Source organism: Anguilla anguilla, chromosome 7 (genome assembly GCF_013347855.1).
Source record: "Anguilla anguilla isolate fAngAng1 chromosome 7, fAngAng1.pri, whole genome shotgun sequence".
NCBI lineage: Eukaryota > Metazoa > Chordata > Actinopteri > Anguilliformes > Anguillidae > Anguilla > Anguilla anguilla.
This window is the reverse complement of record NC_049207.1, coordinates 2,142,494-2,158,477: the sequence shown is the minus strand read 5'-3', so window position 1 is coordinate 2,158,477 and position 15,984 is coordinate 2,142,494. Positions and strand designations below refer to the sequence as shown.

The 15,984-nt window shown below is 44.2% G+C and overlaps 1 protein-coding gene across 2 annotated transcripts in view; it reads right to left on the bottom strand.

Moving 5' to 3' along the window:
- Positions 1 to 15,984, bottom strand: part of LOC118231088 (potassium voltage-gated channel subfamily A member 1-like) — a 32,675-nt gene that overhangs the window by 13,232 nt on the left and 3,459 nt on the right. The window contains exon 1 of one of the 2 annotated variants that reach the window (XM_035424564.1): positions 9,888 to 14,237. The exons of the other annotated variant lie outside the window; for it this stretch is intronic. Coding sequence (XP_035280455.1) covers positions 11,058 to 12,731 — 1,674 coding nt within the window. The 5' untranslated portion in view covers positions 12,732 to 14,237 and the 3' untranslated portion in view covers positions 9,888 to 11,057. Of the gene's footprint in view, positions 1 to 9,887; positions 14,238 to 15,984 lie in introns of those variants that run through there. 2 annotated transcript variants of the gene reach the window in all.

Sequence of the window (15,984 nt, the reverse complement as noted above, 5' to 3'; positions counted from 1 at the left end):
TTAATCACTTCTCGCGCCCATTTCAGATCATCCCAATTACCACTGCAAAGGGAGTTTTGAACAATGTTATCTGCGCTGAAGTGTCGCTCCTGATGTACACGCAAGGAAACTAAAATAGGCTGGCCACCGTTACAGTCACAGTGCAGTAGGGAAGCATTTGGCCAGTGACACACTGTACTCCAGCACATCGGAATTTAAATTAAACAGTGAGCATGAGGTTACAGTGCAGACTGACATCTTTAATTTGAGGGTATTTGTATACATATTGGTTGATCGGTATGTTTTTCGATATTTTAGGGGAGCAAATATAATTGGACAATTGGCTGTCCAGCTGTTTCTTGGCCGGCTGTGAATCTTTGCATCATTATTTCCTGCAGAAGGAAGCTAAGGTCTACAGATGACTGTAAAGTCTCAGGTTACAGTATGTCGTTCAGTGTTCATAGTCCACAAAGCTGTTGTTAACTTTGGTAGTGTTGTGAGCTATATGATTCAAGCAAACAATCAGATCTGACTGCCTGTCCTTTCCTATGTGCCATACCATGGAATCCTGGCCAATCAGGCACATCCGTGACTTTGTGTCACTCAACAAATCCACATTCACATTCACACATGCTTCCACTCACATCCACTTTCAAATTCACATGATTCCACTCTTGATTTGCCTTCAGTAGAACTAAGGGGATTTGACTAGGTCCCTTAGTTCTGGTGAAGGCAAATCTTAATACAATGACATTCTAGATGATTCTGTGCTTCCAACTTTGTGGAGACAATTTGGGGAAGGCCCTTTCCTGTTTCAGCATGACAATGCCCCTGGGCACACAGCGAGGTCCATATAGAAATTGTTTTTTCAAGAAGAGAGTGGAAGAACTTCCCTGGCCTGCACAGAGCCCTGACTTCAACCCATCCGACACCTATGGGATAAATTTTAAGGCCAACTGTGAGCCAGGCCTAATCGCTCAATCAGTGCTCGACCTCACTAATGCTATTCTGGTTGAATGGAAGCAAATCCCTGCAGCAATGCTCTGAAATCTAGTATAAAGCCTTCCCAGAAGAGTGTAGATTGTTATAGCAGCAAAGGGTGGACCAAGTTTATATTAATGCCCATAATTTTGGATGAGATGTTGGATGTGAAGTGTCCACATACTTTTAGCCATGTAGTGTATATATTCTATGATGATATGTTAGTGACTGTGGTTTCATTACTCTGGAACTGTACAACAGCAAGTGTTTTTGTGTGTGGGGGTGTTTTTTCTACTTAATAAACATACTTTATAGTTGAATTGGGTCAACTTTTTCTTTTTTTTAACATGAGATTACAAGTTTTTTTAATCTGATGCATTTACCCCTATTCCATCTGTTTTTAAAGGATTATTCCAGTGCCGTTTTTAACGCATCCATTAAAATAATGAAACTTGCTTTCAGTTACCATTTTATACTTTAAAATGTAAAACTGTTACACTTAAACTATTACAACTATTAAAAACTTCCTATACCTTTTCATATCAAAGATGGTCAAATTGTACATCTATTATATATTGAAGCAATCAGCGTATAAATAAACATCAGCATATAACAGATACGTTAAGTGTGAAGAATGTATGAGAAGATTGTTTTTTTCTGATAAGTCCCTTGCAAAGTATTAGTCTTTGCTGGCGTCCACTCATGGACCCCCATACAAGGACATGGACGTCTACACATATCTTCACACAATAAACATGTGCAGGAGGGCATCAAGATATCTCAGTAAGTTAGTGAGCAATAGACTCTACAGTGACAGTTAATGGAATCCTCAGTGAAACTGTGGAAAACAGCCATACAAAATAAGCAACACAGACATAGGGCTATATTTTACGGTCAGAGGTATGTCCACTACTATAGCAGTGGTTCCCAACCTTGTTCCTGGCGATCTACAATCCTTCAGGTTTGCACAAAGCAACTCTAACTTCATTCTACACCCAGAGATCTTGTTGAGCTGCTAATCAGTAAAATCTTGTGTACCAAATTTGGGTTGAAATGAAAATCCCAGCAGGATGGCAGACCTCCAGGAACAGGGTTGGGAATCATTGCACTATGCTTTTAGTATAAAACAATCATTCATTTTTTAAAGTTGCTTTTTTCCCCTGCCAAAAGGAATCATGCTTGGCCCGAATTAACAGTTGCTCTTAACCTGAAACTTACAATTAAAGACAATTGTCTTTCCTACACACCTACACACCTGCACACGCACACAGATAGTGACAAGATACTTTTTGGCGACTGCTGAACTGTATCAGAGAAGAAAAAAAGTCAAGCCAATGCAGTTGTTAAGTTTATATCGTATGGAGTTAATTGGGCTCTCAGCACTTAAAAAAAGGCTGTTTCTGAAAAAAGCTTCTGTGTAAGTGTGAGGCACGAGATCACCGTGTGGATGTGACATCATGGCTGATGTGTGAACCACGAGAAAGTGTGGGTGCGAGCTCACGCGCGTGATGTACAGCACCTAAATCAGAATACAGCACAGCTCCTAATTCAGAATAAAGCACACCTCCTAAATCAGAATACAGCACAGCTCCTAAATCAGAATACAGTACAGCTCCTAATTCAGAATACAGCACACCTCCTAATTCAGAATACAGCACAGCTCCTAAATCAGGATACAGCACAGCTCCTAAATCACAATATAGCACATCTCCCAAATCAGAATACAGCACACCTCCTAATTCAGAATACAACATACCTCCTAAATCAGAACACAGCACAGCTCCTAAATCAGAACACAGTACAGCTCCTAAACCAGAATACAGCACAGCTCCTAAATCAGAATACAGCACAGCTCCTAAATCAGAATACAGCACACCTCCTAATTCAGAATACAGCACAGCTCCTAAATCAGAATACAGCACAGGGGAAGGCTGTCAGTGTAGAAGAGTACAAATGAACTGCGGCTACAAAACCTCTCTCAGCCCATTTCCTCTCTCCCTGCTTTCCTACACTGTGCTCAGTCACACACTCAGTCACACCCCCCAGGGATACGATCAGACTGGATGAGAAATATTTAAGCAGTCTCTCTCTCTCTCTGTCTCGCTCTTTCACACACACACACACACACACACAAACACACACATATGCATGCACGCACAGACCCACACACACACACACACATACACACACACACACACACGCATAAACACACACACACATACACACACACACACACACACACATGCATGCACGCACAGACCCACACACATACACACACACACACACACACATGCACAAACACACACACACACACACACACACGCACGCACACAGTAGCGTTGCTCCCTTGGTTACAGCTCTGTTATGATTGGGTAATCCACAAAAGCCCTCAGTGGGATTTGCCACCTGGGAAATAACCGCTTGTTTACATCTGTGGGGATAGCCGCAGGCGAAGTGGTGATGTACATGCAGGTTGAAGCCCTCCCCCACGCCTGAACACCCCTGACCCACGCCTAAACACAGGAAGAAACGGACTGCAACCCTCCCCCATGCCTGAACACCCCTGACCCATGCCTGAACACAGGAAGAAACGGACTGCAACCCTCCCCCATGCCTGAACACAGGAAGAAACGGACTGCAACCCTCCCCCATGCCTGAACACCCCTGACCCATGCCTGAACACAGGAAGAAGCCCTCCCCCATGCCTGAACACAGGAAGAAGCCCTCCCCGACGCCTGAACACCCCTCCCCCACACCTGAACACAGGAAGAAGCCCTCCCCCATGCCTGAAAACCCCTCCCCCATGCCTGAACACAGGAAGAAGCCCTGCCCCATGCCTGAACATCCCTCCCCCACACCTGAACACAGGAAGAAGCCCTGCCCCATGCCTGAACACCCCTCCCCCACGCCTAAACACAGGAAGAAACAAGCTACAACCCTCCCCCACGCCTGAACACAGGAAGAAACGAGCTACAACCCTTCCCCACGCCTGAACACAAGAGGAAACGGGCTGCAGCTCTCCCCCACGCCTGAACACAGGAAGACGGAACCATACAGTGGACTGTGTGTCCTTTGCTAAGATGAGAAAGCCCCCGCCCCTCTTACCCCCTTAATCCTCCCTCCCCTCCCCCAATATCACTGACCCGCAGCTCACTCCATAAGCTGTGACAAATTTGAGGTGGAATTGCATATTTACTACATAATGCACTTATCTTAATACTTTGTTCTGCTTTGCATGTCCCGTCTCTGTTCTGTGCATTAAAAGCCCATTTGGAGCCTGTAATAGTTGTAACTGTTTACTCAGCAGATGGGCCTGCGTAGGGTGCCATGCACACACATCTGGCTCATGCTTTTTAAAGAGCTGAACCAACTCAATTCATGCAGACACTTACGCACAGGAATTTCCTGTGGAGATTTAAAAGTAAAGTACTTCACCAAAAAATTAAAATAAATAAAATAAAAATAGAGTGTCGCTTGTGACTTAGCTGGGATTTGGTCATTTGGAACCTTAATTGCATGACCCAAACTTGACCCGTTGTGCATTGTTTTTCCCCTTATGTGTGATGTATTAAAAATAAAAACCCTCAAGCGGCTTAAATTGGACTTTTCTGAAATAAAACATTTCACACGCGCATTTGGTAAGGTCAGCGCCCTGCGGTGTTAAGAAATGTATGTCCCATTTTTGCAAAAGTGCAAAATTATAATTATGCAACATTTATGATGCTTCATATAAAACACCAAACCAATCTGGTTTTGCCAGTTACTGTCAAACACAGGCTGTCCCATGTGACGGAAGGTGACTCCACCTGTGAGCTGCCTGACTGAGGGAGCACTTGCAGCGCTTGTTAATAAGGAGGACAAGAAATGCAGAACCTACAAGAGGCACGCTCTGCTGATCCACCACAAAGATCCATTGGAGGGCACAGACTATGGAGTGCCGAATATTTCCCTAGATTGTCCAGACTGTTCATGCCCGTCACATAGACTCAGGTAAGCACTACGTGAGAAAAACGCAAACATCTTCCTGTATGCAGACAGGAAGTATTCCGGATGCTCAAGAATGACCTGAAGCCAGGCACAGTCCTGAGGAACCTGCATTTGCATCGTGACCACTATACAATAAAGAGCTGCTGATTGGACAGACTCTGTATTGGGCCTTCAGTGCAAGTGGAACCAGAATTATACACAACAATACAAATAAAAAAGATCTTTCTAATTTTAATCAGGCAATGTCTTGGCCAGCCTCCTCTCCTATGTGGGGAGAAGGAAAGCAATAATTAGGCCTCCATCCAGCTGTTAGAAGCTGTGGAAATAAGCTACAGTATGGACAGCTGTCACATGTGACATCACCTATTTCCTCCAGCTCTGAGGTTAATAATAGAAAGCAGAGAAATCTTCAAGCTGAGAAATCTTGTTTTTTTTTTCGTTTTTTTTTTTTTTTTTCTCAAGGGAGGAGGAAAAAAAAACACCCTTATATAATGCTGTAATGTCATTCAGCACCATGGGTGAATAAGACCATATTGGGATCAATTCAGCCTCATAACACAGTGAGCTGAACAGCCATAGGAATGAATGACCACGGTGCAGAGGTCTGAACAAGGACTTAAAACACAATTACTTCTATGAGAGAGAAAAAAAACAACAAATGCACATATTGCTTATATCCTGGATCGTAGCATTTGACTCATTTTGGTTTGTGCTTTGTCCTTTATGTCCAAACAAGTACATCTATAACCTGAGATTTTTTTCAAATGCTTATCAACATATTTTACCCTGAATCAATTATATTCTCATTTTTAAAATATAATTTAATGGTGAATTTAATTTGAATTGAATCTGCACAACTATAGCGCAACATTAGTATTATTATTATTATCATTACAAGGCCTGTATGATGCCATGTGTGTACTATGTTAAGTTTAGCTTTTTGTAAATCTATGATTAACCCAAGCATAAATAGATATTATTCTCATGCGCGTGATGATATTAAACTTTGTCTGACCCTATAGTGGTTTTTTACCACAGGGAATAATAATAGCACTGTTTGTTCTGTATGTGTGGTGGATGAATAGGGCTGTTTGTTCTGTATGTGTGGTGGATGACTCTCAGCTCATCATCAAACCACTTGAATGGATGTTGGTTTTTCTGGCTTTGATCACTCAGCGTGAGAAATAATTCATTTCTTTTCCAGTTTTATTATTCTACCAAATCATAAGACTGCACTTTCAATTAATTATCACCACTGAGCGACATGGAAGCAGGAGGCTTCCGACAACAAAACCCAAGACTGTGGATCTAAGTGGCAAGCTTGTGTCTAGTTAAAAAAGAAGCACACTACAAAATGCCATCAACTATAGTATTTTACACATTAACAGCTTTGTTAACATTGACAAGAATGAATTCAACAACAATAGGAATTCCAGCATCATCAACAACATCGGCATTGTGTGCAGATCATTTACCATTTTTCTGACATTGCTGGTTGGCGTATAAAGCAGAGAGAGAGGACAGGAAAGGCCATGATTAGTTAATTAGCTGAATCAGGTGTTGTAGTGCTAGGTTAAGGCAGAAACCTGCACCCACACCAGCCATTTTCAGATAAGACCAGACACCCCTGCCGTAGACCCACACTGCCCCAGACACGATGAGCCTCCTGTCCACTGTAAGTCATTGTTGGATAATGCCATCCCCCTAACTCCAACCTTCATTATCTCTTATTGATTTGCTTCATTATCCCTGATCCAGCTCACAGATCCACTCGAGAGTTCAGCAGCTACTCTTTTCCCGATGATTTAACGTGCGGCTAATTTTTCTCAGACGAAGGCTCTTTGTGACGTGGCACAGTTGCGTCTGTCCTAAAAAAAAAAAACGCCAATCCGAGGCACCGCCGAGATTCGGCGGTTGTCCCTGAGGGCACACGTTCCCTCGAGGCTCCCCCTGAGAATCAGACCCCGTTAAAAAGCCGCCGCATCTGCCCGCGCGTTCGACGGCGGCCAGGAGGCACCCAGCTGGGGCAAACCAACACGGGCGACCCGCAATGCTCTCAAAAGTACGGTTAGCGCAGCCGCTCGGGACGAGGGAAGAATCAGCACGTGGCGTCCCGGCTGACACTGGGTATGATCGTCAGGGAAGAGAACGAGCCCCCACTGACCTTTAAAGTGAGTAGCTTCCATCGTATCTGGAGGGGGGCTTCATCCATAGCGTGTGAGTCTTTGCAGCCATATCTGCATCAGAATGCACACCTGTCCACTTTAATGGCTCAGATTAAGCAATTGCATGAAAACACACTACACTACTTGTAAAATCATTACATTACATTACAGGCATTTAGCAGACGCTCTTATCCAGAGTGACTTACACAAATCTTTACTTTACATTGCATCCATTTATACAGCTGGGTATATACTGAAGCAATGCAGGTTACTATAAGTACTTTGCTCAAGGGTACAGAGGCAGTGTCCTAGCTGAGAATTGAATCTATGGCCTTTAGGTTACAAAGCCAGGTCCTTACCCATTATACTACACTGCCGCCCCAGTGTAGTGTAATGGGTGAGATTATTTTTCCATCTCTCATATCACAGTATTTTCCTTGTCTGGTATTCCCATTGCCTACAGGAGGAACCCTGGCTGCTCCTGGTGCTTCTAATCTTGTGGTTGTAGTGGCCCGCCCTCTTCCTGTTGGTGTAGAGGTATGACCTCTGGAAATGAGGACCACACAGTGCACAGTGGCCATCCTTGCACCCTTGCTGACCAGCCGAGCAGCCTGAGATAACCTGATAGCTGATTAACAAAAGCACAGCTCACAGTTGCTGGAATACTGTCTCTACTCTGCGTGTCGTGGGACCACAGTAAGTCATGGCCACCATTAATCAGGGATCCAAAAGAAGGCATCACTGCACTAGTGCAATGGCTACTGCTTCTTATAGAGCTGTCTGTTGTGCCATCTACACTACTGACTAAAATACCATTTTTCAACCAAGCGTCCATCCTTCTAGCAAATATGCTCATCAAGAATTAGTGTAATTTAAAAACAAATCGTAAAAGTCAGCGTTTGGTAGTTCCTTGACCAGCTACATGTTAATCAAAGTCTCATACAAATCCCAGGATGCAAGATCCATTTTCTAGACTGGTCGGCCTACAGTCTTCACCAAGGAGCAGCTGGACTGTACTGAAATGAAGTTGACTCCAAAAAGCTCTGGAAGGCCCCCGCATTTAGATGGTGAATATTGTGGGAGGAGAACAGATGAAAGGGTGTTCATTAGCTTGCTGTGCACGCAGGGACTGGAGGCAGACATGAGCAGAGTTGAAAAGGTCACTGTGTCCCAACCAACGCTCCACAAAATAACAAAAATGTCTCCGCTAAAATGCTATTGGTCGGGAAAAAAACTTCCTTCAACAAGCATCGAGGGCAAATACTGAACTTCCAGGTAGTCTGATATCAAGCATCAGTTCACTTCTAATTCACTACAGAGGGTAAGTATGATATTCGGACATCAAGTTGAGAAAACGGGGGTAAATGATAGGGAGACTTCTTTCATGAGAGCTCCTGGCCACATAAACTAGATATTCTTTCAGTCTGTAAGGCAACAGACCACTTACACACCATAGAAATTGTGATAAAAAGGTTTAATGTTTACCGCTCAGGAAGCTTTGTTATTCAACGTCATCCACTTCCTGCGGTTATAGTTATATCATCTGCAAACAGATGTTTTCGTTTTCCCCCAGAAACGACATTCCAGCTTTGCAGTGAGGGGCATGTAATGAAGAGAGCGCTGTGATGCTCTCGGAGAGACAGGGGACGTAACCGGATAGGCGCGAGAATGAGGTCCTGCTCTGCGCTCAATGTGCCAACCGGCAACGGCGATGGACAAAACCTTTCCGTCCAACATCCGTGTACTCTTGTGTTTCCTGTTTAACAAAATATTTCAGTCGATCATTTTCAGTTAATTTTTGTTTTCTCTTATGAGCTGAGCCTTCATCCTTTTGACTCACTTTTACTAAATTCTTGCACTCACGAAATAAAATTCAGCTATTTAAAAAAAAAAAAGATATTTATTTATGTTCTTAGTGGATTTTAATAATAGATATATTTATAATAATTGATACATTTAATAAATGCAAAGTCTAATATGACATGAGAAATAATTGCAAGTTGTACACAGTAAAATATTCATTGTTAAATCAACTCTTACAGAGTACATATGGTCCCTGTTGGACACATATGTACTCTGTCAGAATTGAATTAACACAGAACATTCAACTGTGCACAGCTTGTAATTATTTCTTACGTCATACGACATTTGTCGAGAATAGTTTTCACATGTCTGTTATTCGGTGTTTTCACGATTATAGACCCGTTTCTGAAACAGCCTGGGAGACCACTAATCAGACCGTGTTTTTGCGCAGATTGTGAACATACTGTGGCTCCCGAAAGGTCCTGACATCCCATGAGATGCAGGCTAACGCGCCCCTTGTAATCCGCGATAATGGTGCTGAAAGGACAGCTCCTGATGCCTTTCCTGCGTGAGACTTGAACAGCCTTTGGCAGCTGGTTTTACAGCATATTCCGTAAAACGTAGCCTACTTTCATTAATGTTTTTTAGGACAAATTATTAAGGGAGCACTGTCACGCTGGACTGCTTTCTATCGTTCCATTTTCACAGTTAACACAAAATAGCCTACTATAAGTAAACCGTTTTTTTTGTTGTTTTTGTTTTTTTATTTAAATCTGACATACAGTGCACATAGCCTGACACCACTTCCTTCAAGGAGGTTCTCAGAAAGTATAGGCCCGCAGTATGACGTTAAAGAGGAAGCGCGCGCTAGTGTTTTTGTTCGGACCGTTAGAGAAAACACTAGCGCACATTTCTGAAATCTTTAGGTCAAGACCAAAAAAAAAGTTCAAGTGTAGACGTTCTGGTACTGACCTGTTGGTGTTTCACGACCGATAGCACATCCTTGATGTTTCTGGGCACGTTCGGTCGATCACTGGGATTTCGACCCTTCGACAGATGCTTCGGTTGTTTAAATTCTTCCGCTGCTATTCCTTTGCATTTTGCACGTGCATCTGCTTCTCTTTCTCGGGTACAGGCCAGCTGAGCGCTCAGGTTCGCAAGGCGGCCATGTCTCGGCGCCATGGTTAAAACAGATACACACGTAAAATATATATCAAGAGTCATCTTCTCTCCCTCATGTCCTCCTCAGAAACAGTCACAAATGTAAACTTTTTTCCAAAAAAAAAAAAAAAAAAAATTGACACATGTGCTATACACTTGTAAAAAATAGATACTTTGTATATTAAAAAATGGCCTAGGAAACCGGGGAAGGAGACGTAATCACACCCAGCTGAATAACGGTAATATTTTGCTACATATAAAATTAATTTATCTATGCAGAGTCGTCCACTACTTTCTCAGTCCGCTTACTATAAATGTTACAATAAATTAATAATTCAATTCAATAAATATGTACATATATTTAGATGCACATAGGCTATAGCCCATAGGTCTAATACAACAACTTCACTTATAGTAAACAGACGACGATAGACAGTGCATATACAAATGCACATTTGGCTTTTTAGAAACGACATAATGTTATATATTAGCCTACAAGTCAAAATATTTTACTCGGTTTTGATTAAGGCCTATGCGACCAATGTCAATTATATTATCTTCTCTCATATACGCCCCCTGTGATATAGCCTACTTAAGAGCACAAAAATCGCGTAACTCTGGTAACAGAGACTTTTCATCGCATAGAGACCACGTTTCTCAAGTTAATCCCATTGTCATTCTGTCAATAAATATAAAAATAGGTTATGTTGGCGATTTGTAAATGGTATTCATATATTCGTAAATACTTGTTTTTTTGGTAAGTAAAATGCTAAAGTTGCCTATATACCATGTTGAATTGTATATTGTGCTTAACATCGTTGCTATGAATGTTCACGTGCAGTGACGTATGGTCCTCCGTATAGAAACTAAAGGGAAGTGAGAACTCTGAGTATTTTAAATGGTATGGCTACAGTAGCCTAATGATCTGTCTGCAAGACAGCATTAAAATGTTCACTACTGGCAAAATGCACACGGTTTAAACTACAGGTCTGTTTCCCTAATATCCAAGCACAGGGCGTAAAGGGATCGTTTGATGTCCATGTTGCTGTTCGCTTTGATGTTCGTTTTCTCGACTGGCATGTCAGCACACTCGTTGTTCTCCGCGTCCCCCGCGGGCTTCAGAGAGGACCCACTCGTGCTCCTCTTCAAGTCGCCGCAGGGGCTCGCGCTGCCGCTGTCGGGCTCCTCTTTGAGCGTCGACTGATCCTGGTCGGTCTCTCTGTGGTAAAAGTAATTGAAGTTCGACACGATGACGGGCACGGGCAAGGCAATGGTCAGCACGCCGGCAATAGCGCACAGCGAGCCGACGATCTTGCCTCCCACCGTCACCGGCCTCATGTCCCCGTAGCCGACGGTTGTCATGGTTACGACGGCCCACCAGAAGGCATCGGGGATGCTGGAGAAATGGGACTCGGGCTCATCCGCCTCCGCAAAGTACACGGCGCTGGAGAAGAGGATGACCCCGATGAACAGAAAGAAGATTAAAAGTCCAAGCTCTCTCATGCTGGCCTTAAGGGTCTGTCCTAGTATCTGCAGTCCCTTGGAGTGTCTGGACAGCTTGAATATTCGGAACACTCGAACCAATCTAATCACCCTCAAAATGGCCAGAGACATAGCCTGCTGGCCGTTGTTGTTCCCTTGTCCCTGCTGCTCCGCCAGCTCCGTACCCAGCGTGATGAAGTAAGGCACTATAGCCATGATATCGATGATGTTCATGATCGTCTTGGAGAACTCGGACTTGCTCGGGCAAGCGAAAAACCTCACGATGAGTTCAAAGGTGAACCAGATCACGCAGGTGGTCTCTATGATGAAGAAGGGGTCGGAGAAGCTGTGGGACGGCCGGTGCTGGGTGGCGTTGTCAGCCCTGCTCGTGGCGGCCAGTTCTCTCTCGTCACGGAATTCCGGTAACGTCTCCATGCAGAAGGTGATTATGGATATGGTGATAACCAGGACAGACACAATGGCGATTCCTCGAGCGGGACTCGAGCTCTCTGGGTACTCAAAAATAAGCCATACCTGCTTCTGAAATTCATTCTGGGGTAAAGGCTTCTCCTCTTCTTTGATGAAGCCCTCGTCCTCTCGAAATCTTTCCATAGCTTCCTCTCCGAGCTGATAGAACCGGATCTCGTCCGCGAAGACGTCAATTGACACATTGACTGGTCTCCGTATTTTCCCGCCCGACTGATAGAAATATAGAATGCCGTCAAAGCTCGGTCGGTTGCGGTCAAAAAAATATTCGTTTCGGAGAGGGTCAAAGTACTTCATCCTTTTGTCGGGATCGCCCAGCAAAGTATCCGGGAACTGATTCAGGGTCCCCAGCTGAGTCTCGAACCTCAAGCCAGCGATATTGATCAAAACCCTCTCGTTGTTCTCGTTATCCATGTCCATGTCCAGCATGTCCTCGTCAAAGAGATGCGGGCTGTGATCAGCCCGCAACAGCGCGTCCATTGCGTTCTCGCTGCTGCTGAAGGTGTTGTTCATGTCGTTTGTTTTCAGCGAGGCCGTCTGAAGGCTGCCCAGGGTGTTCGCCTCCATTCCGTACCCGTCGCCGTGTCCCGTCTGTGTGAGATTCAGTGCGTTTGAGCAAGCTTCGCCGGCAACGCTCCCGCTTCCTTTAGCCCCGCCGTTTTCAAAACTCACCAGGGCTATCTCCATTCCGGAGCCATTAAATATTCATTTGTAAAAGACTTGGATAGTCTGAACAGATTTTCCCTTCACCGCGCGCACTATTTGTTCACCTCAGAACCAAGCAGTTCCAGATGAATCTGGATAAAGAAAGGGTCCTCTTCCTCGCAGTTATTATCGCGCGTATAATACATGTGCACACAGAAGACGCCTGAACCCACTAGTTATGTCTTATTGAAGCAAATAATACCATAAGAGAGAGGGAGCGAAGACCCGGATGAAAAAGTAATGATTGTTCCTGACGTCAAAAGAGCCGCTCTGCCACCGCTGTCAGGGAATCCTTTGAAAATGTCTCTTGTTGTCAGGCAATCTGTCATCTCAAACTCAGAGGCGAAAAAAAGAAACGAAAAAGAGGAGGGATTTAGCTGCAAATGGGAACCGAGTCCGTGCGTTTTTACGCCTCTCTTAAATCGGTCCACCATTCAATTTACGCGCAGATTTGAGAGACTATTTATATTACAGATTATTTTTAAAGCACGCGCATGTATCTGCTATTCACAGTTGTCACTCACGAAGACTGTTCAGTTCCCTCGGGTTTTTTGAAGGTTCAGACCAGGAAGTGATATGATATGTGCGCGATGCTTATTTTTCAAAATTGGAAATGTTATTGGATGTATTTCATTTCTGGAACAGCATAGCCAATAATTTGTTCGAAGGAATGTTTTTTCTAATAATAAAAACAGCATTTATGTTACCCTATCCCGAAGTTCCACGTAACAGAATTAAAGGGCGCGATGCAAGTAATTTTCAATTTGTTAACACATTTTATGATGTTTACGCCATAGTCAAATTAACTTGCCGTACAGTAGTAGCCTATTCATTACTGAGCCCTCGGCGCCGCCATTCAATAGGGACATTACATCAAATAATTGAGAGGCTTAGTCCTTTACTTTGACAAGCAATTAGAATTATTTAACAAAATACGTTTTTAAGTTTCTATTCTTACACATTGTTTATTTTCAATGGCTAAGGGTAACACAGTGTAAAACATTTATTTGATGTCATTACTCCATTATTAGATCAAAGTGTAGCGGCTAGACTATATAGGTTGCTTTTTCAATCGAGTTGTGCAAAGTGCGTTGACAGTAGGGTACTTCTCCCATAAACGCATAATGGGGTATTATCCGTTTCATCCTTTCAGCAGAATCGTTGCACATTATTTAAAGTCAAATCTGCTTGCGTTCAGAAGCTCTCACACAAAGATGCATAGAACGAATGAGACTTGCAGACGCTAAGAAGTTGGCATTAGCATCGTACTTGAAACAAATGCTTCCATTTTATTGTGTAATCTTTATCCCTGCGTTGTGTTTTCTAGGAAATCAGTGGTGGTAAACCATTTAACGGGCTGACCGTGACCCTAAGAAGACGCCTATCCCAGCATGCAGTGGGCGAGAGGCAGAAATACAACCAACGACAGGTCGCTAATCCATCGCGAGGCCTACGCAATATTCTCTCGCACATTCATACCAACGGACAATTTAGAGGGCTTGTTTAATATCGCCGGCTTGAGGTTCGAGACTCAGCTGGGGACCCTGAATCAGTTCCTGGACACTTTGCTGAGCGATCCCGACAGAACGATGAAGTACTTTGACCCTCTCCTAAACGGATATCATTTGAATGTGTTAAATATTAAAGAAAGAAAAGAAAAATCTGATACTATTAATGCACAATGCTTCACCTGCACAGAAGTTTGGAAACGGCCTGGTCTGCATAGAGGAGAAATCTCGTGCTCTGACAGCGCATAAACAGAAGGAAAAGGGGGAAAAAGCATGTCTCTGAGTCTCTGGCTGAGAGACTTTTAGTGCAGTGATACTCGCTGCGATTCAGATCCAATCCTCACCAGGAGGCCACACCCGACCAGCCTCAGCATCACGCAGAAGAGGGAGAGCCATAGTCAGCAGGATATTCCCCGCATTATTGTGCAACAGTGCCCCCTGTGGTAAATCAGGCGTGTGACATTGTCCTGGGAGAGCCGCTGTTTACGGTGTAAAGAAACAAGCAATTCTGGTGCAGTTCTGACTCTGACACGGAGGAGCAGCAATTTTGTGGCCCTTTCAACGGTGCGAGAATTCTGCTTTCTGTTCTGCACCATGTCCCACCGCCGGTCGTAAATGGAAACAGTAACCATAACAACAGATAATCAGTAACAACCGGCATTTATAATGACATTTAAATTAGCCCTCTAATTACAGTGGAAAGAATCAGCGCTCCAAATGGGCTGGATGTTACAAACAATGAACACAGAATACCGTGGCATACAGAAGGTTCCAGATACACCGGGTGACCAAAAGTATCTGGACAGCCCTTGGTCTGGGGTTAGGGTTAGGGTTAGGGTTAGGGTTGGCTTGGGCTAGGCCCCTTAGTTCCAGTGCAGGCAGATGCTAGTCCTGCAGCATACAGGCACGTTCTAGACGATGTGGGGTAAAAACCCGTCACTTGAGCGAAGAAGACGCTGACGCCGGGATAATCAGCGAAGCTGGATGATGACTGCGTCACGGGAATGAACGCGAGGAGAGGTGAGCCACGTGCATCACACGCTTTAAACACACACACACACACATACACACACACACACACACCCCCACCCCACACACACACACACACACACTCTCACGCCCCTCCTCCTCCCTCCCTCCCCTCTACTCAGGGGCAGGCTCCAGAGCCAGCAGAGGCCATATCCATGAATGCATGAGAAAATCTCCAAGGAATTAACAGCCACCCAGACAGAAAAGACATGGGGGGGGGGGGGGGCATCGCACATGTACTCCACACACTCCCCACCACGAACGAGGGAGGTGTGTTTTCCTGAGAAAAGGATGGGGGGGGGGGCATGCATAAGGATTCTAACTGACAGCAGTCTGAATCTCCGTTCTGCAGCTTTTTTTTCCCTCTAGGGACGAGCAAGAAACTAAAATAGCTTTTGACAGCTGGGGCAAGATGGCGATGGGGGCACAGAAGCAGAAGGGAGAGGGTGGTACAGAATTACAGTAATTTGGGGAATCCGTTTTGTGCGATCTGTTTTTCCCTTGAGACTGTGCTCAACACAGATTCACTGACACTGAGGTCAAAGGCTTCCCAGCGAGCGCACACAGCCTCTTCCACCCACCAGAACAGCAGCAGTGCGCTATGCTATGTGCTATGCTATGATAAGTTATATGCTACGCTATATGCTATGCTATGGTAAGTTATATGCTATAAGCTATGCTATGCTATGGTAAGTTAT